Source organism: Xiphophorus couchianus, chromosome 4, assembly GCF_001444195.1.
Source record: "Xiphophorus couchianus chromosome 4, X_couchianus-1.0, whole genome shotgun sequence".
Classification (NCBI taxonomy): Eukaryota; Metazoa; Chordata; class Actinopteri; order Cyprinodontiformes; family Poeciliidae; genus Xiphophorus; species Xiphophorus couchianus.
This window is the reverse complement of record NC_040231.1, coordinates 34,868,862-34,889,586: the sequence shown is the minus strand read 5'-3', so window position 1 is coordinate 34,889,586 and position 20,725 is coordinate 34,868,862. Positions and strand designations below refer to the sequence as shown.

At 40.0% G+C, this 20,725-nt stretch overlaps 2 protein-coding genes across 3 annotated transcripts in view; one reads left to right on the top strand and one right to left on the bottom strand.

Moving 5' to 3' along the window:
- asz1 (ankyrin repeat, SAM and basic leucine zipper domain containing 1) overlaps window positions 1-4,856 on the bottom strand; it is a 56,992-nt gene extending 52,136 nt beyond the window's left edge. The window contains exons 1-3 of one of the 2 annotated variants that reach the window (XM_028014369.1): window positions 4,692-4,856; window positions 2,282-2,384; window positions 2,019-2,141 (exon numbers count right to left, since the gene is read on the bottom strand). In XM_028014369.1, the coding sequence (XP_027870170.1) occupies window positions 2,019-2,141; window positions 2,282-2,384; window positions 4,692-4,799 (334 nt within the window). In that variant the 5' untranslated portion in view covers window positions 4,800-4,856. The remainder of the gene's footprint in view (window positions 1-2,018; window positions 2,142-2,281; window positions 2,385-4,691) is intronic. The other variant, XM_028014370.1, reaches the window with a different exon arrangement.
- A 2,423-nt stretch (window positions 4,857-7,279) lies between these two features.
- Window positions 7,280-20,725, top strand: part of cftr (CF transmembrane conductance regulator) — a 78,930-nt gene continuing 65,484 nt past the window's right edge. The window contains exons 1-3 of the mRNA XM_028015796.1: window positions 7,280-7,675; window positions 8,554-8,664; window positions 20,092-20,203. Coding sequence (XP_027871597.1) covers window positions 7,623-7,675; window positions 8,554-8,664; window positions 20,092-20,203 — 276 coding nt within the window. The 5' untranslated portion in view covers window positions 7,280-7,622. The remainder of the gene's footprint in view (window positions 7,676-8,553; window positions 8,665-20,091; window positions 20,204-20,725) is intronic.

Here is a 20,725-nt window from a genome sequence, read left to right as displayed (position 1 = left end):
GTCTGACTGGTTGTCTGGTGCTCGGCAATCGCAGTTGGGGTAGTTAAAAAAATCTGCCCAAAGCAGTGACAGCTGGACATCAATGCAACAGAGATCATCAGAAAGGTGAAGAGGTATGGCATTTATTAAAACTCAAATAGTACTTCCTTAATTTAATTTCGGATGATATCTTACCAGAATTGACTTTTCTTTTAAGATCTCTTCAGTACAAAAGTCAGTCAGCACACCTGTCAATTTATTGAAAGTGAAATAAATTGATATAAATTGGCTGCTATGATTAAACTGAGAGTAATATTCATAAAAAGATAAATATATTCTTTAAGGCCCACAGTCTATAATTTGAAAAAAAAGAGTAAATGAAAAATTAAAGACCGAAATACCTACTTATGAATTGAACAAGGCCACTAAACTAACAAACAAGCCACCCTAAATTAACTGTTTAAGCTTTAGCTGCAGTAAAAAGCAATAAATATGGCAGCTGCTTAGTTTCAGCTGATAACAAAGCGGAGTTACTTTGACTTGCTTAGACTAGTTGCATTTATTAACCAGAGACCGTCCCATACAAGATGGAAGTGAAGGTTCAATAGTTGAGGAAATAGTCTAAGTAAAATTTTTATACAGTTAAAGACACTGCAGCTCTATACACTTATATATAGGGCAAACTTTAAACTGTAATGCCAAGTTCAGGCATTCAGGTAGCCACATGGAAATCTGTTTAACTACTAATCAAACCTTTATGCTGTTCATGAACTGCAATGAAAATCTCAAACTTGGGGCTACATGTGCCATTTAAAGACCAGCTGAAATAAATATATTGTCACATGACATTTTGATTCAACTGTAGTTTATCCCAGTTGACCCTCCATACCCTATTTTACCTGAACCTTACATGTTTAAAAGAAAGGTATATTTTAAAAATAGGCTGATACATACACCTAGACTCTCACCTAAGAGAAAGAGCAACTTGATGTTACGTCCGTTAGAATTTCTCCTGAATGTGGCTCAGAAAACAGATTCAACAGCAAAATAGAATTTTTTTTCCGTTCACCTCCATTTTATAGGAACTGATTAAACTTACTGACATTGAGATAATTCTATCCCACTTCATGGTACCAATATTTTATTTTATCAAATTTTTTATTCGATTACTCAATCAATCGTCAGAATAATCACTAGAATACTCGATTACCAAAATAATCATTTACAACAGCCCTACTGCAAACATGCAGAAATTTACGTTTAACGATTTTGATGTTCAGATCTTCAACTTTAAAGGAGCACTGTTACGTAAAATCTAAGTTTTTGAGCTTTGCATCATCTTATGTTATTCCCTTATCAAAAAAATACCTGGACTGTTGCCCTGATTCTTTCATGCAGGTTTGAGAAATCCTTCAATCTCCTATGGCACCCATTCAGCTGTACAAAACACCTGGATGGACCTACCGTCTTCTACTGTATATGCATCTCCTTCTCTGAGCTGCAGTTCCCAAGCTTCCAAGCATCCTCATTACAGAGCAGCCCTCCCTCAGCTCCTTCAGATTAGCCAGCACCAATTAGCAAACACCTGGTGGAACTACGAATCTGATGAGCTCAGCAGATTAGAGTGCGACGCTGATAAAACGGTTAATAGAGGAGCCATGTTGTGATGACTTCCTGAAAGTGGCATTTCTAAAAGAGTAGAAGTTTTTAAAGAGGCAAAGGCCCAATTTTAAGGTGTTAAATCAGGAAATAAAAATTTGTTTAAAACATATTTCATACCTAGAGCATTTAATAACAACTGAAGTAACTACGTTACTTCATTACACTTTAAAATGTTTGTTATGTGCCTGGAAAACACATAATACTGCCCCTTTAAAGATGAGTAGTAGTTTAGTTCAAGGTTGTGCTTTCTGTGTAAGATAGAAAGCACAACAAGAACACTGTACTCCTGTTTTCCTAGCACAGTGTAAGATAATTTACCTGCTTCTAAAACTTCTGTTATATTCTACAGAAAAGTCTTGTTAACACTGCAGTCTGACCTTTGCTGAAATTGGCACTGGCTCCTCTGTCCAACAGCAGCCTGGCCAGGTTGCAGTTCGCCACACTGACGGCATACATGAGAGGAGTCCATCCAAAGCCCAGCCTGGTTTCCACATCTAGTCCTTTACAAAACACCAACATTACAAAAAACAAAAACAAAGAGGAAGGATGTGACTCATTTGGGTTAGTCTTATCCTTAATACAATTTTATGTACCACAAAACAGCTATTTTTTAAATCACATTAGTGAAGCAAGTAGGTACCATTGTTCAACAGTTGTTTGACAGTATCTGTGTCTCCTTCACTGATGGCTTTTTTCAGCACAGAGACTTTGTCGCCTGAACCCACCTCAGCAAAGGCTAAGTCCTAAGAAAAACACAAAAACATCCCTGTTACTGTCCCAAGAATTGTTTTAGTTGAACAAGAAATGAACATTTCTATTGATGTTCAACAATCTCAAAGTGTAGGATGAAAACTTGGAGGGATCAGAGCATTTAGCAACAACGAGTACCAAAAAAGTGTTTAGGAGGAAAACCCAAAAGCAAGCCTGCTTTGTTATTACAATGCAATATTTGCTTGGCTAGTATATTACATGAACTATACATTCAGTTAGTGCTTACCAGTGATATATTACATCTTTAATGGCCTTCACTGTTTCCTATGCCCTCAACTGATACAGATCTAAGGCAGTGTTTCTCACTGCCCTGCTTGTTTTAGTTGTGTCTCTTCTACAGCACACCTGCTTTTAATGTTAGCATTCGCTCCTGCATGCCGACAAATGCTGCAGAAGCCTGTTAATCACCCATTTATTCAGGCCGAAAGAAAATGACTGCAGAAAGAAAACGCCTAAAACATGCAGGATAGTGGTCCCTGAGAACTTGAATTGAGAAACACAGTTCCAAGGCTAACTTCACACGGCAGGCAAATACAAACCATATTCAGCTTTTCCACGGCAGCCGGACCAGCTCAATTCCAATCTTTTCACCCAAATAAAAATAAAAGTAGGATCTGTGCCACTTCCTTATCTAGTACTAAATGGGATACGTATCCAATAGTTTTCAAAGCGTCTCTAAGGGGAAACATTGTTGTGATGACGTGCTGAAGGCAGCGTCAAAAAGAGCAGAAGCTTCTTAAAGAGACAGAGGCCTGATTTCAATATGTCAAGTTGCAAAGTCACATTTCTCTTAAGTTGAACTTTGACTTAAGTTGAAGTCAGCTGAACATAACATAGTTACATAACTGTAAAACATGCTATTCGATGAACTCTAATTAATCAAAGCCGCTAATTAATTTGGTTAAATGTGTTAATCATTCACTTTAATTCGCAGATGACACCGTGATTGCAATTTTCAACAAACTTATGGTTTAGTGACATTTCATTAAAAATTTAAATCAGAAGTTTTTGAGAGAGTTTAGTGCGCTTTCAACTGGACTCACTGGACCATTTCACACCTTTTCCTTCTTCCTGCCTAAGGAGAGCATTACCTTCAATTGAGCTGGAGGGGGGGACATCTACTTTTTAAATTTCACTATAGGAAAAAAATGTTTTCCACTTTGTGGCTAGTCATTATTACTTATAGTTTGAAACCTCCTGATGTTCAAAAATCCAAAAGTTATATATGAAGGTTTTAATTCATGTTACCTTGTTATGTGTGAACAGGATGGGAGTTTCTGCTTTAATGTATTAATTCCCATCATTTGTTTCTTTTAGCTACAGAAAACAACAAGAACACTGTACTCCTGTTTTCCTGCTTGAAAAAGATAAAAACCTCAAGATGAAGCTTTTCATCTTTTCCCCTGCCTGTTTTTATCCTTATTTTTCCTAAGAATAATCCGACTGTCAAGTTTTCATTGCTGACAGAATAGGATAGCAAAGTTTTGAACAGTAAAGAAATTAATAAGTGGATTAAATTATTAGTCTGGGGAACAGAGATGTTTTAAATCAGGGGTCTTCAACAACAGCCTCATGGGCCTATAGTGTGTTTAATTAGGTAAGTGTGTTGTGACCTTTATTTTAAATAACCATAATCAAACTAAATAATGTTATATTGAACACATGAAGTAGTCTGTCTGCTAAAGCTGCATGTTTTCCTTTTACTGTTCAGCAGAAGGTAATAATAATAATAATAATAATAATAATAATCTACATCTGTCCTGGATAGATTACCTTTTTCCCCACATCTTTCCACATAAAGGCTCTTAATTTGTCAATTTTTACCGGACATTCATAAAACCTTCAAACTTAAACCTCTATAGAGACTGAAAATGTATTTGGTTAACATACCTACTACTGGCAGCTATTTTTTAAAATCAAAATTAAACAAATTAACTGCATGAAGGCATGGCAAGAAGTGCGAAGGTGCCCCAGCTGAGCTGTTGAAAACAGTCAGGAAAGCGCAGAATTTGGCGCAGTTTTCTCTATTCCTGATTTGCATATTTTGATACTTAAATCGTTTTAATGTAATTTATAATATTTTTAGATGGCGTTTGCTCGTTCGTAACGACCTTTTCGCTAAAGCATCTTACTGACATTAGAAAAAATACATTTAGAAAATAAAAAGGTTTGCTAAGCTAGCTTGAGTTACTTCCCCGAGCTGCCATCCGGGTTTAGCTTTAAAAAATAACATTAAAAAAACAATGGCAGAAGCAAAACTTAAACTTCTTCACAGTAACCTTTATGCCAGAAGTCTTGTTTTCCGAAAAGGAGCCAATGTCCCACTCGTCGTTGCTGGCGTCGCTTTCATCTCCAGCCGGGAAGGCGAACTCATTAACGCTTCCCATATTTCCAGCTAACAGCTAGTGGAGGCCAACATGAGTGAACAGAATTACGACGGAGAGGGAGGGAGTAGGCGGAGTAACTGATAAGTGACGACCTATGATATTAAATTAAAACAAATAATACTAATAAATTAATTAAACATGTTACAGCTATATTGAGATGACAATACAGCATCTCAATACAATGTACTAATGTATTTTCTGCTGAGAAAATACATTAGTATCCGCTGTGGCTAAAATATAGCTTTAAGTCATATTTTTGCTATCTTAAATAAGGAGAAAATGTACCTTTCTTTCAGCCAGCTTACTGGCAGTGTTCAGTAACTGGTGCATTAACAGCGCTGCATTACTCCATGCTTCATAAAACTCTGCTCTCTCCAGCAATTTCTCTATCTTCTCTTTAAAACTACTTTAAATTGGAAGAACAGTGTGGTGCACTATTTTCAGTACGTAAATAAGTTTTACACAAGAATAAAAATACATGGTAAACTATATGGCATGTAATTTAGCATATACACTTTTGACCCCAAAAGGGTAAACCTTTGGGGTCAAAAGTTTAAACTTTTTTGGAAAGAAAAAATAAAGAAAGGAAATAAATTTCTTGCTGTTGAGGTCAAAAGTTTGAACTTTGAATGTATGTTTTTGTTTTAAAACTATTTGTGGATGGCCACACATCTTATTGTAATGATGCAGCATAACTTCAGCATAGTTTTACTCCAGGAAAAATGAAGAGTAGCTGTACGAAAAATTGCTCAAGTAAGATTTAAAGAGCGTCCCGTAATAAGGCTATTCAAGTACAGAGTAACTGATTATAACATTTTATAACACTGTAAAATGTAATATTTTACAGTGCTATTGTCAGACAGACAAAAATGTTACGTGCAAAGCCTGGTATTTTGAAGACTAAAATGTAAAAAACTAAAATGAATAAATAACATAATTACAAAATAACACATCTTAGGCGGTAGAAGCCTGTTTCCATTTTTCTTCCCACCTACTCATGAAACTAAGACGTATAGCAGGTAATTGCATCATGTTTCATAAATATGGAACCGAGTGGGAGCAACTAAAGTGAGAAAAAAAGAGAATCTGAAACTGAAGTGGTCAAATGAGTTTTTCAAATGTATTCCTGGGTGGTTGTTAGTATCACTGCTGAGCATCCTGCAGGTTTTTATGTACTCTGATGATTTTCAAGAGTATAGGTCGCCTTTTAGAGTAGATGCAGAGATTAAAAATGGAGAGAGAAATAAAGCAAGGAAACTGAAAGCCTTATCTGGTTATTTGCTTGTGTCTCAAGCTGCATTTAATCCGTGTTAAAACAGACCAGGGCATTACCAAACAGCACAGACCAAACCAGACCTGGCAGCAGCCTGACACACCCCGTCCAGAAGGGGTCGCTCTTTCCTCTGGGCAAGGCATTCACACTGTTTTTGTTCAGCAAAAATGGTAAGTACCCCGTAGCAGAAGTCCATGTTTTTTCTTCTGTCTTAAACACAGAAAATTATTATTTTTTCTTTCAATGTAATCATGTTTACATGCACCTTTGAAAAAAACAAATAAGAGTCAAAACTCTGTAAATTTAGCAAGATAAGAGTGAAGTATAATATGAAATCTTTCTACTGAGCTCTCAGACCCAAATCATTTTTATCATGATTTGTGTTTATTTTACTTCAAGCAAAGTTTAAAGAGTTCTGTATTTCATGTGGACAAATTTTGCATAAATCTCTTTTTTTTACATCAATATGTCAGAATATATTATGATCACATTGACTAAAATGGTAGTAAAGCCTACAGTACTGTGGTCCTAACTGTAATCTGAAGCACGTTCTGCACTCTTAATCACAATGTTGCTTTTGATTTTAACTTTTACATAAATATTATATGTCTGTCATTTAAAAAGACAGGACGGCACCTGCAGCTCTGTATAGTCCATCTGTTTTCCTTCAGATATGAAAAAGCAGAGAGAAACAAACCCCTAAGTCTGACAGTCGCTGACATGAGCTTCAAGGATTTTTTAAAATTTTATTTCAAAAAACAACCACCCAGCTAAAAAATAAAAAATAAAAAAAAAGTTCCTGAAAGCTATGATTGGGTAGTATTATTATGCTGATAGGAGTTACACCAAAGGCTTGCTGCATTTTATCTCTGTTCCCTTCAGGAATGCCTTGAGGTTATGATCCTCCCTCTCCTGATAAAAAGGAAAAAAAGAAAAAGATTCAAATTTGTTTGAATGTCCCAGAACTGTTTCTGATGTCTTTTTTGTGAGTCATAGACAAGCAGCAAAGTGTACTGCAGTATAAAACCCCAGGTGGGTCAGCATTCATTAGCAGTCCAGTGCAGAAGTCATTTGATAAAGCTGTTATTGCAATTCGGTATTGAAAATAACAATAGGATGAGGCTTATATTCTGAGTTGTCAGTTCACATCAGCTGGTTTTACCACTTATTCTTCTTGTTGCCACAATATGCAACCCCGAGGCTCTGTGGCGTGGAAATGACGTCCCAACGCAAGTTCAGGCAAGTCAGCCAATAAAAGATGGACTGTCCCTGCATTGTCCCGCGGAGCCAACAGGAGAAAGGGACAGAGTTTAGGAAGCGGACAGAGCAGAGACACCTTCACAAGACTCACATCGCAGTCTGTTTAGGGACTGAGGAGGGAAATAACGCGGCTGCAGCACTACTTTAAGCCCCAGCACAGAGGGGAGGACAAAATCGCACACCCCTCCTGTCTGAATTTTCTGAGGATCTGCGGGTGGGGGGACACACCAATGTGATCGAGGCTCAGGGACCCTCAGGTGCAGAGAAACCAAACTGGCGGAGCTCTTAGGATGGAGAAGTCACCGGTGGAAGATGCAAACTTCTTCTCTAGATTTGTCTTTTGGTAAGCGATGGCTCTGCTTCATTCTTCGGCTTGTTGCGGCGGCGACCAGCGGGATTCCTCACTTTTATTCACTTTAAATTCAGAAACGGCCTTGGCTTTGATGTGACTTTATCAAATGGGAAGCGGAATTATGTCAGCGAGTGCGCAAAGTATCTTTCTACAAATAGGATTTTCACTGCTGTTAAATGAAGTTGTGCGTAATTCGGGGTGCGCTCCGATGAGCGGGCAGGTGATTCTGGGCTGCATCTTTGGGAACGTAAACCTATAAAACTGAAATGAAACTGGACTCAAAATGAAGACAAATTAGAGAAAGCCAGTCTCAGATAAAAGTAACAGCAAACAAACATAAAGAAAACCCTTTAAAAACAAAAAGTTTGGGGAAGTCATTTTTTATTTCAGACCTGATGTGTTTTACACTTGACTATTGTGTTTGTGTTTTAGCAAGTTGTTTCCCCCCCCCCTTTGGATAAAAAAAATTTGACTATAGTTTGGCAATATGCGCTTCAGGAATAAGGTGTTAGAAATACGGAAGCAGAATTCAGCATTTGTCAATACCTCCAAATTAGTCCTTTCTTGAATCATTTCGCAGCAAGTCAAGCCAAACACCTGACACTGAACCTACCATCATTAGCAAAGGAAAAAGCCATTTTTATTACAATCAACCATAGTTTAAACATTCCTGTTTTTTTTCCTACCAGAGCTTCTAATAAAAGGCTAAATTCTAAAAGCTTTCAGCTTCTTGTGTCTTCTTGGACAATTTAAACACATATTTGTTTATGATTTTGCATACAGCTTTTGTGTGTGTTGAGCAATGTCTTTGAACTCCTTTTATAGCTTCAAACAACTGATAGCCAACTCTGTGGTTCCCCCCTCCCCAGGTGGATATCACCTCTACTGAGGAAAGGTTTCACTAAGAAGTTGGAGCTGACTGACGTCTACAAGGCTCCTTCATTTGATCTGGCAGACACCCTCTCCGAGAGACTCGAAAGGTCTGTGCATTGCAATATTTTAATTCACACTTACTTTTCTCATGTTGCCATAGAACGGCCATAAAATGTCATTTATTTTGGGAATTTTATGTGACAGGCCAATACAATGTAGCTGAACATTAGATGAAAGGAAAGAGTAGCAAAAAATCCAAAAGAAAAATTCCATCAGATCTCGGTTAGAGTGCCAGGTAAGAAACCTGAGAGGAAGATGCTCTGGACAACATGCTAAGTACTGTGTTAAGAAAAAGTAACATTGTACACAGCTCAAAAAAATAAAGGGAACACTTAAACAGGTGTTTAACACTTAAAGTGTTCCCTTTATTTTTTTTTAGCAGTAGCCTATACATCACCCTGCACACCACATATACAGCTCTGGAAAAAAGAAAGAGACTACTTAAAATGATCAGTTTCTCTGATTTTACTTTTTGTAGATATAAAAAGTAAAATGAAATGTTATTTTATTCTATGAACTACTGACAGCATGTCTCTGAAATTCCAAACAAAAATTTAGTATTTATTTGCAGAAAATGAGAAATGGTCAAAATAACAACAGGGGGAAAAAAGATGCAGTGCTTTCAGACCTCAAATAATGCAAAGAAAACAAGTGCCTATTCATTTAAACAACAATATTAATGTTTTAACTCAGGAAGAGTTCAGAAATCAATATTTGGTGGAATAACCAGGAGGGTTTTAATGAGATTCAGTGCAGTGGACTCTTCATTTTTTCCAGCCTGTTCATTTTTTGCTGTTGGGATGCTTTTCTTCAGATGAATGAAGCAAAATGCTCTATGATGCCATTTTCTTGAAAGAAAACATATTAGAGGCTACAGAAGGCTTGAGATTAGTGGTTCAAGATGTGGGAATCTCCAGTCCTTAAAGGCCAATGTCCTGCAACTTTTAGATGTATCCCTGGTGCAAAAAAACTTAATCAAATGACTGACATACATCATCAGAATGTAGTCAAATTCTAGTGTTCTGCTAAAGACCTATGTGTGTAATTCAGGTATTTTGAAGCTGAGACGCGTCTAAAAGTGGCAGGATCCCGAACCCAGGGGACTGGAGTTTGACACCTGAGGTAGATCTAAGCATATTTGTAAAATAGAATAGTCCAGTCAAAGTCCAGACCCGACCTGAAAGTCTGTGGGAAGATTTATAAACTGCTGTTCACAGATACTTTCCATCCAATCTGTCTGAAGTTTTGCTGAAAAAAATGGCTAAAGATTCCAATCTTTAGATAAAGCTGGGGGGTTTTAACCCCAAAGACTTAACTCTTTAATTTATCAGTTGTAGAAGGTATTGATTCAGGATGGTTGATAACATCTGCACACCACATATTTAAAAAGTTTATTTGTTCCAAAAAAACCCAAAATTTCATCTTATACCTTTTACTTTGAAATCATACACTACATTGTATTGGTTTATCATATAAAATCCCCAACAAATACACTAATGTTTGTAGTTGTAATGTTTTGAAAAGGGAAACTATTAATAATATTAATACTTTTCCAAGAAACATTATCCTCACAAGTTATCTTATAAGCTACACTTAACTAGATTCAGACAATTTCTGTTTTTGCCAGGTCTCCAAAACTTGTGACTGAAATTGGTCCAGAGTATAACATCGTCATGGAAACAGAAAACTACATATTAAATATTACTACATATTCTGAACATGTAAAAAATGGTTTTGGTGCGCTTTTACCAAGACAGCCTTAAAGCACAGGCACTCAGTTCAGAGTCAGAACAACACAAAGCATTACTTCATTTCCTGTTTTAACAAATTGAAGTGGAATACCACTTCAACAAGTTCACCAAACATCAAATAATCATGATAATTTCAGTAAATTTATATATATATACAGTACAGACCAAAAGTTTGGACGCACCTTCTAATTCAATGGGTTTTCTTTATTTTCATGACTATTTATAAGGCAAGAAATCCCACTTATTAACCTGACAGGACAGGTTGACCTATGAAGTGAAAACCATTTCAGGTGACGACCTCTTGAAGCTCATCAAGAAAATGCAGAGTGTGTGCAAAGCAGTAATCACAGCAAAAGGTTGCTACTTTGAAGAAACTAGAATATAAGGGCTATTTTCAGTTGTTTTACATTTTTTTGTTTAGTGCATATTTCCACATGTGTTATTCATAGTTTTGATGCCTTCAGTGTGAATCTACAATGTCAATAGTCATGAAAATAAAGGAAACTCATTGAATTAAAAAGGTGTGTCCAAACCTTTGGTCTGTACTGTATATATATATATATTTATTTATATATTTATTAAGTTTTCAAAATACAGCATACATAAATCATACACAAGAGTATGAAGCATATATATATTTAACAAATTACTGTATAAGAAAAATATACTCTTACCAATACAACAATGAAAATAAAAACATACAATAATTAAAAATAAAATAAAATTAATACAATTCAGGGAAATCATCTAAATAACTGGTTACTGCACTGATTACCATTTACACTTTAGGATGGTACTACCTATCTATAAAGGCACGGGTGGCATACTAAGAGGCTGAGCGAGCGTCGGGGTCAGATAATTTGAGTAATTTAAGCCAAATTTAACTTTGTAGTCCTCCTTTATGTTCTACTTTACTTGTCAACAGTAATATTGCTTGTTTGATATTAGAAATATTAAAGAGTGGCTGACTAAAAATCCATCCATCAATTAAAAACACCCTCCTGCTTCAGTTCCACAATCTGATCTGACTTTAAGTACTGTGTGGTTTGTTGTGTTGATGCGAGCAGCAACTGGATCTCCAGAACTGTTATCAGCATTTATTGCTCTGAATTTATTGCCCTGTGCTACAAGAATGGCTTGATAACATTGAATAAAAGCTCTGCAGGAATTAGTCAGAGTCTAGTTATTGCCCTCAACTGTCTAACGTACATATGTAGCAAAAGACAAGAAGAGGAAACCCATGTCTGTGTGTTGTTGTTTGAAGACCAGCCATGTCTCTTAGACAGTATACACATATCTGCTGCAAGCTGAATGTAAAGAAGTGAGAGTTTTACTGAGGATGAGCTGTTATAGGGTTAGGGAAATCTTGAAATCTCTACATTTGTCTTGAAATTGTGCATCTGACCTTTCTGTGTGTTTACAGTAGCTGGCCACATGCCATCCTTTCTTCTGAACACATATAAAATATGGGCTGGCATTTGAAACCAAGTTAAACACAAACCAAACCTGTGTATGCCAACAAACAGCGAGGAAGTGGACGGACGTTTTATTGATCTCATACTCCTGTTCTTTTTCCTTCTCATTCACCATTTCTCTTTATTTTTTCTGTTTTATTTTTTTCTTCCTTGCAAAATATCAGACGTTAATTTATATTATACCTCAATGACAGGTTTCACTTAGCGTCAGCTGTTGGAACTATTAGTGGACGAGGATTTTTTGACGTTTTACTTGCAAAAGGAACCGTCCTTTTGTCCAACAGTTCCAGATTGACCTCGTAGGATGACGACAAACCCTGCCCCCCCCCAAAAAACATAATTTTGGAAGACTTTTTCTTCCCTTTTAGAGTTATCAGATTTAGTTTTCAGTGTGCCGCAGCGTCGCGCATCGACCTTGGAATTGCTGGTCTCCCAGGGGCGCTTATCACCTGAGTGATGCCAACAGACCAGTTAATACAGATGGGTGTTTAAAAAGTCAACCTTAACAAATGTCAGTGTGCCCATGGGGTGATAAATGAGCATTGGTTGCTTTGTTTTTTTCGTTTTTCTTTTTTTTTGGTTTCAGTCTTCTCGATCGGCAAACACTGAGGACTCCTGAAATGTGTATTTACACTCTGTAAAAGTGTGCTTTTTACTATCAGCCACTCAATCATCCTTTGTTTCGCTCAAGTTTTCAAGCCTTGTTGGAATGATTTACCTGAACAGGAACTAGAATATAGTAAAAGAAATTAAATAGATCTGAGTGCAACACATGTAGTATTTTTATCTCTGGAATCTCACCCAGGGGGCCATATAGGAGGGAAACGTTAGGACAATTCCAAGGGCCCTTGACCAACAGGGGCCCCCCCACAAAATAGTTTTGTTTTTTTTGTTCATAGAAATATAAAAAATTTGGGGCCCCGTCAATTACAAAATTAATCATATCACATTTTTACAATATTTGTTTTTTGAGTAACTGAGATTGTGTGAGATTGTCAACCATTTAGCATAGTTAGCTTAGCTACAGACTACTGTTTCCCTTCATTTCACTAGCATTTAATGAATGAAGGTAAAACAAAGTTACCAACCTATTCATATATTTAACTTGTCCCTGTACCTTTTACCACACTTAAGAACAGATGAGTCAGTCAGCAGCAGCTCTAACCCTCGATACCAGCATAACCTTTAACCCCTGTCCCAGTGAAAAAGGTGAGCAACACTGTGTCCAATGACAAGCTAGTTAGCATCATTCCAGGGAATCTATAGGGATTTCTCAGTGTCTTTGCTCTTTTTACAATTACACAACAAAAACAATGTATATATTACTGACAGAAATTCAAACAATCTTTTTAAAATGACAATAAAACACAGCTTTCTGTCTGGACTGGAAGCAGTCCAAACAGTTTTACGTTAGCATTTAAATTACAAATATATGTTGCCACATCCCTCTTGACTTGTCCTGTCCTAAGAGAAATTAAAGCTGCAGGATGTAACTTTTATAAAAATATACTTTTTTGAATATTTTTAAAACTGTCATTAAATTGTGAAAGTATGGCATGAGAGATAATCTGTGAAAAATGTATTTCTTCTGCCTTCTGCCACTGCTATCTAGAAACAACCAATCAGAGGCAGGAGGCGGGTTTAAGCGCTGTCAATCACAATCTTATGTGGCTGCTCATCTTCTCTGTCTCTCTCTCTGTGCTATGCTGCACCTAGCATAGCCTGTTGTGAATGCTCTGTCTAGTTAGCATAGCTACCAATGATGGCAGATAAACGGTTTTCCTGTAACTATAAGTTTTTTCTCTGCCATTAACACTGCAGTGTGTGAGGTTGATTGACAGCACTAAGATTCTCCTCCTACTTCTGATTGGTTGTTTTGGTTGGAACATTGCATTACTTTAGCTAGCAATAGTAGTTCAGGGAGGATGTGGAGGAGATTGATTGTTTTCACAGATTATCTGTCTCATAACAAACTGTCAAGACATGGTGACAGCTTTAACAAATATGGAGAAAACATATTTTTTATTAAAGTTATATACTGCAGCCTGAATGAAATGCAACAACATAGCATTTTTTGAGAAGTCTGGATTGCTTTATGTATATTTTGCATGTTGCCTATGACTGTTGCTCGTGAGGAGAGACATTTCAGTAATCTAAAACTAATTTTAAAAAATGTAAGCAGCCTATTTGCATACAGCATGCAAACTGCTGCGTGTAAAGTCCACTAGCGGTAAATGTTGTGCTAGTATCAAAGAAAGCAAGGCAGTTGCAAACCTTTAAAATTTGGGTCAAATAGACTCAAGAAAGTGTAATACCAGGGGGGGCCCAATTTATTTTTTTGTCATGGGGCCAAAGATTTTTGGATTAATACTGTATACTTTGGTATTCAGAGAAGTTCATGGTTGCCTATGGCTTCAATAAGCCCAAACCACCGCTCTCACGTCACCATGCTTGGCAGCTGGTATGTTGTGTTATGCTTCAGTAATCATGGCGGTGTATTATGGCCTCTATGGTCTCAACTGTTCAAAACAAAAATAAATCTGAAGTTTGATGCTTTTCCAGATCCAGATTAGGATTACATCCACAATGTGTGGAACTAAATGTCATGGTCATGTATCCATGACCAGAATGACATTAGATTATGAAGGGCTAGAGAGTGTTTATGATCTGCCAATTCAGAGAGAGATTGTGATTTCATCTATGGGAGACATTCTGTCTATTGTTGTCCTATCAACTTACACAGATTATACAGTTTTTTTTTAACAATATTTGACATTCGCTTAGAAAGTTTTTGTGATCTAAATGCTTGTTTCCACTGAGTGAAATTGCAATAAAACCATGGTTCTATTTCATCCCTACTGACCGCCAGAGGGCGGTGCTGAAAGCACTGAATGTTCCCTCCGCGCATGCGCCGTTCGAGTAATAATATCAACAGTCACACCTTGACATATCGGATGATCAATCAGAGGCTATATAACGTGACGTCACCCGAGGCTCTGTTCCTCTTTTCTTCTCGTGTGCGGTTCGCTTTGTATGGCATCGACCTTTTGGATTTCTGGATCTTTCTCCGTCGTTGGACGCCCGACTGCCAGTTGGCCGGAGTAGCGGTGTATCGCCCTCCTAGCGCTGAGACGGATCTTCGTTCAAGGTACTGTTTGTTTGAGATGACAGCGTTTTCCGCCTCCTCTCCCAATTCACAGCTTATAACCACTGTGTTTGTACACATGTTGGAGCTTAGCTAACGGTGTTAGCCTTTCTAAGATTTGACATTTCGCTTTAATTGGTGACGGTAGCGTCTCGCCCCCTCTCCCAATTTTAGCCGACTTTATAAGCGGTTTGTTATTACTTTGAGTGGTGACGGGAACCGTTTTGACCCCCCTCTCCCAGTTTTATTTGGATTTTCGTCCTGTCCGGATGTAGCTGACGGCGTCAGCCCTCTTTTTCTTCACCTGAAGCTCTTCGTTTGCTGCTTTAATTGGCGATGGCAGCGTTTTCGTTCCCCTCTCCCAATTTCAGCCGATCTTGTGATCTTAGTTTTGTGTTTGGCTCACCTGACTCTTGTTTTAATTGGTGTCTGTAGCGTCTCGCCTCCCCTCCCAGTTTTAGCAAACCTCCTGTTCGGAGTTCTGGGTTGGGCTAGGTGTTGCCCCTCCGTGTTTAATTGGTGACGGCAGCGTTCTCCGCCCCCTCTCCCAATCGTAGTCTGCTCTGTCTGCCTGTGGTTGGACTCGCTTCAGTTTTGGACATGATTAGCTCCCACTGTTGTGCGGATTGCGGGGCTGTGCTTCAGGCAGATGATGGTCACGACCTGTGCCATGTCTGCCTTGGGCATGATCACCTGGTTGAGGTCCTTTCAGAAAATCCTTGCATGAACTGCAGCTACATGCCCCATGGAGTGAAAGTGGCTCGACTGGCCCAGTTACACCTCGAGTGTGGAAATGACCTTCCACCTTCTGAGCAGGTGGCCACTCCTAGGCGCTCTAAGGGCAGGACTGAGGCCACAACCTCTGTGGCTCCTCCTAAGAAGAAGCGAGCTAAGTCTGGTCAGGGTTTTTCCACAAGGGCTGAGCGATTGTCTACAGAGTTGGCGGAGATGAAATCACTTCTTTGGGCACCTCAGGTGGATGCTCCCATGACTGGGTTCTCTTTCCCAACTGTGCCAGTGTTAGCTGTGGAGGACGATGTGCTGTCTTTGGCTGCCTCTGCCTCTCACATTGGGAATGAGGAGGAGGAGGCACAGACGCCTCTCGCTTCGGAGACTGGCTCACGCTCTTCGTCTCAGAGTGCGGCTAGTGGCTCAGGTGACAGTTCCATGCAGTACATCATGCATATGGCCTTGAGACTGCTGCAGCTGGATGTCCCGCAAGTGCTGGAGTCCGCTCCTGGCAGTGCCTTTTTCCAGGCGCGGACAAGCCCCTACTCCCTTTTCTGTCCCTCCATCAGAGGAGTACCTCAGGGAGTTGCATGCTTGTTGGCGGGATCCTAGAGCCTTTTCACGTCTCTCCACAGATGGTCGGGTGTTGGCAGCTATGCATGATTCGGTCAAGGCAGGCTTGGATCATATGCCTGCGGTCGAACCTGCTGTTGCCTCGCTCATTGTGTCCCCAGATGAAGCCCTGCGTGATGATGTTCGGTGCCCGTGGGCTCCATGTCGCATTACAGATTGCTTCCTCTGTAAAGCGTATAATGCTGGAGCTCGTGCCGGCCACCTTGGCAATTCCTTGGCGCACCTCATGGTTGCCCTTTCTGCATCCCTTCAGAATACCAGTAGGGCAGATACAGCTATCGGCTTTAGCGACGCAGTGCTTCAGGCTTTTGCATTTATGACCAGAGAACCAGCTTGGGCGTGTGATGTCCTTTCTAGTCCAGGCTCACCGACAGGTCTGGCTGGCTCAGTCCACATTGACTGAAACATGCCGCAGGACCCTCCACAGCGTTCCTGTGGTGCCAGGGGAGTTATTTGGTTCTGCTGCCTTGGAAGCGCTGCAACGAACTGTTCAGGCGCGACAGACTAGACAACAGCTTTCAGGCCTCAGCAGAGGTATGCCCCCTCCTCCTCATAATCTGGGGAGCCCATCAGCTGGCCCCAGCATTCGACCGCCGCCTTGGGGTTGTGATCGGCCTGGTGGGTTTTACCCTCGCGAGGTACAGCAGAGACCCAGCAGGGACATTCGTGTGCCGGTCCATCAACCAACCAGGCACACCCTGGCCACAGACTTTGGTCGCTGTCCCCCCAGAGCCCCTATGGGTCGTGGGGAGAGAAAGTGAGACTGCCATGCCGGCCGTCGGATATTTTTCTCATCAGCAGCTCAGTTACTGGGCTGCTCTCACTGCGGATCCATGGGTAGTTGCCACTCTGAACCAATGGTTACCGGTTACATTTCCAACGGCGGCCTCGCATCTCACACCGGGTCAGAGTGACCATCATCACCGACCCGGTGAAATCTCAAGCCCTGGAGTAGGAGCTTTCTACCCTCCTGGCCAAGGGTGCAATCAAGGCAGTGGATCCTCTGCGGCAACCCAGAGGCTACTATTCAATGTATTTCCTCGTGCCAAAAAAGACAGGCGGATTTCGTCCCATTTTTGATCTCAGGGGACTCGATCAGTATTTAAAAGTCCTGCCATTTCACATGCTTGTGACGGCAGAGATTCTTTGGGCTGTGACAAAGGGAGAATGGTTTACATCAATTGACCTCACAGATGTGAGAGCGGAACATCGCCGCTTTCTCAGGTTTGCCTTGTGCCGGCCAATACGGAGCTGTGTCACGGGGTCTCATGGTGTCTTCTGGCCAGGAGGGATTTCCTGTCTCACTTGGGGGGTCGTATAGGGCGTCCCGATCCCCAACGCCTCCGGCTGTGGATGTGGCCACTGGGAGGCTTGACCAGCAGCTGACTGGGTGTTCAGATCCGGTCAGACACACTATTTTGAGTGCCAGGACATTCTCCATTTGTCAACAATATGAAAACAGATGGCGTCTGTTTTCCCGGTGGTGTTCTGCCTGTAATGATGATCCGGTCACCTATGCGGCACCTACTATTTTGGAGTTTCTTCAGGCTCTTCTTGATAAGGGCCGCTCTCCTTCGACACTTAAGGTATATGTAGCGGCTATATCATCTAGTCATGCTGACACTGATGGCTGTATAGTGGGGAGCCATAATCTGGTTTCTCTTTTTTTGCGTGGTGCTCGTAGACTGCACCTGCCAATTTTTCCGTGAGCACCAGTTTGGGACCTGTCCTTGGTCCGCAGTGCTCTGTGCCACCCTCCATTTGAGCCTTTGGTTCAGGCGGACCTCAAATGGTTGTCATATAAAACTGCTTTTTTGTTGGCTATTGTCTCAGCTAAGAGGGTCAGTGAGCTACATGCTCTTTCTGCCAGCCCATCATGTCTCAAATGGCGTTCAGATGGCTCTGGTGTTACCTTGTGACCAAACCTGGTGTTTGTCCCTAAAGTGTTTTCTCATTCTCGTTGTAACCAACCATTGAGATTGGTGCGTTTTCAGCCAACGTCAGGGAAACTGGTGATAGTTCTGAGTCACTGTGCCCAGTGAGGGCACTGAAAGCATATATTGCAGCCACTGCTGCTATAAGACGCTTAGACCAGCTGTTGTGTTATGGGGACCCTAGATTAAGTTGTCCTCTGTCCACACAGCGTCTCTCCCATTGGATTGTGGATGTCGTCTGCCATGCCTACGCTGCAGGGCGCCGCCCCCAGCCAGTTGGCGTGAAGGCACACTCTACCAGGAGCGTTTCCACTTCCTGGTCAGCCTGGAGAGGAGTTCCACTGGAAGCTATATGTGCTGGGCTTCTCCGAGCACGTTCACTAGATTTTACAATGTGAATGTGGCCTCCTCCCATCCTCTGGACCAGGTCCTTTTACAAGGGTACTCTGGGCCTTCTCAGTGAGGTATGTGCTCAGGATTCCTTGTGACATCGCTGGTATTAGTCATTCAGTGCTTTCAGCACCGCCCTCTGGCGGTCAGTAGGTATGAAATGGAACGAAAGTTATGTATGTAACTACGGTTCTATGAATCCCGGCTGACCGCCAGAGATTCTCTGTCACTCAGAATCCTTGCATTTCGCGAGAAGATTCTGTAGGAACAGAGCGGATGACGTCACGCTATATAGACTCTGGTTGATCTCTGATATGTCACAGGTGTGACTCTGTTGATATTATTACTCGAACGGCGCATGAGCGAAGGGAACATTCAGTGCTTTCAACACCGCCCTCTGGCGGTCAGTAGGGATTCATAGAACCGTAGTTACATACGTAACTTTCGTTTTATTATACTTCTAAAAGTTTGCAGTATTATGTTTTTACTATGGCCAGGAATTTGACTTAATGTATGTTAATTAATTGCATAGATTTTAAAATGTTAAAAGATTTAGAGCCATTAGTCACTTTTTCTTTTTTTTTTTTCATACAAAAGTTCAGAGCGGAACCTTTGAATTAGTGTGTTTCTGGTACACTTGTAAATCTGAGGCGCAACAGTCACAAATAACAGCACTGGATGACAAAGCTTTTTTTTTTTCGTCCCAGAGGGTGTTCACTGTTGCTAAAAAAAAACAATCTAATTGCAAAAGACCGTCATTGTGTTAGTTAGCCCATCAGTGAAGCTATTCAAGCCTAAAATAGCATCTCAATGCTAAACATGTAGCAGCATCACAGACGTCCCCAATGCTAACGTCTTGTTTCTGAAGAAGTTCCATGAGTGATCAGGAGTTCCTGAATCACTGGAAAGCTGAATGGATAAAACAGCACTTCGCAACATTCTGACGGCTTAATAGCTTATAACATTAAAAACAATAAATATCTTTGCTGTTGACCTCTTACGACTTTTTATTCAATAATTTAGTAGCAAAAAGGGTTTTTGAAATCAAAACACTGCTTTTATGGTCAATATATAGTTTCCAATTAAAATGCAATTAATTAATTACAGAACCTGCAATTACCTCTATTAAACATTTTAATTGAATTCTACCACAAATCTTTTTACCATATTGTCCACTTTTGTTTCTAAACAAATTTGCTTACCTGTGTTGCACTGGAAGGCCAATATCATCAAGCTACAACCAGTACATGTCAGTAGATCTTGTTGAACAGATTCCTAAAACAAGTTTCTTTTTTTTTTTCTTCACAAAAGTAGTAGTAAACAAATAGCAACCAGAGACAAACTTTGCTGCCATTTGTCTGGTAGGCATATTGTTCTACTGCTGTTTAACTGTGCTGTAACTCTGCCCATCCTGCAGGGAATGGGACAAAGAGGTGGTGCTGGCCAAAGGCAGGCCCAAACTGCTGAAAGCACTGGCGCGATGCTTCTTCCTCCCGTTCGCCTTCTTCGGTGTCCTCCTCTATTTTGGGGTGAGTTTTGTTTGCCTGTAGATGTTTCTTATCACCGATGGTAAATACTGTGCAAACTCTATTCCTTAAAAATGCTGCAAATTTAAAATGTGACACAAGTACCAGATCATCTAGCTTTAGGGTTTTATTGCACTTGAAAAAACATGTTTCAGAAAGTGTTTTGATGTTTATTGCCTCTTCCAGTTTCTACAATTTATGGTTCAGTGAAGGGGTTTTTTTGCAGCGTGGTGTTTTTTTCTAACTGGGACGGGTATGTACACGCTTCCACTCTGATCTCATGGGGAGTGAACTGGATGGATTTACAACCCATTGTTTCAAAATGAACACACAGTGAAGGCTGGAGAAAACATTATATAGCATGCTAAGTTTTCAAGGAAATTATTTTTATATTAATGCTTTTTATATAATATATATTTAACCTTTGCCACCAACCCACATTTTGTTTTGTGTCCCCAAAACATTAGTACATTAGTGGATTTCCCCAATGTTACTAAGCCCCAATGTTTCAAGAAATGGCTAATT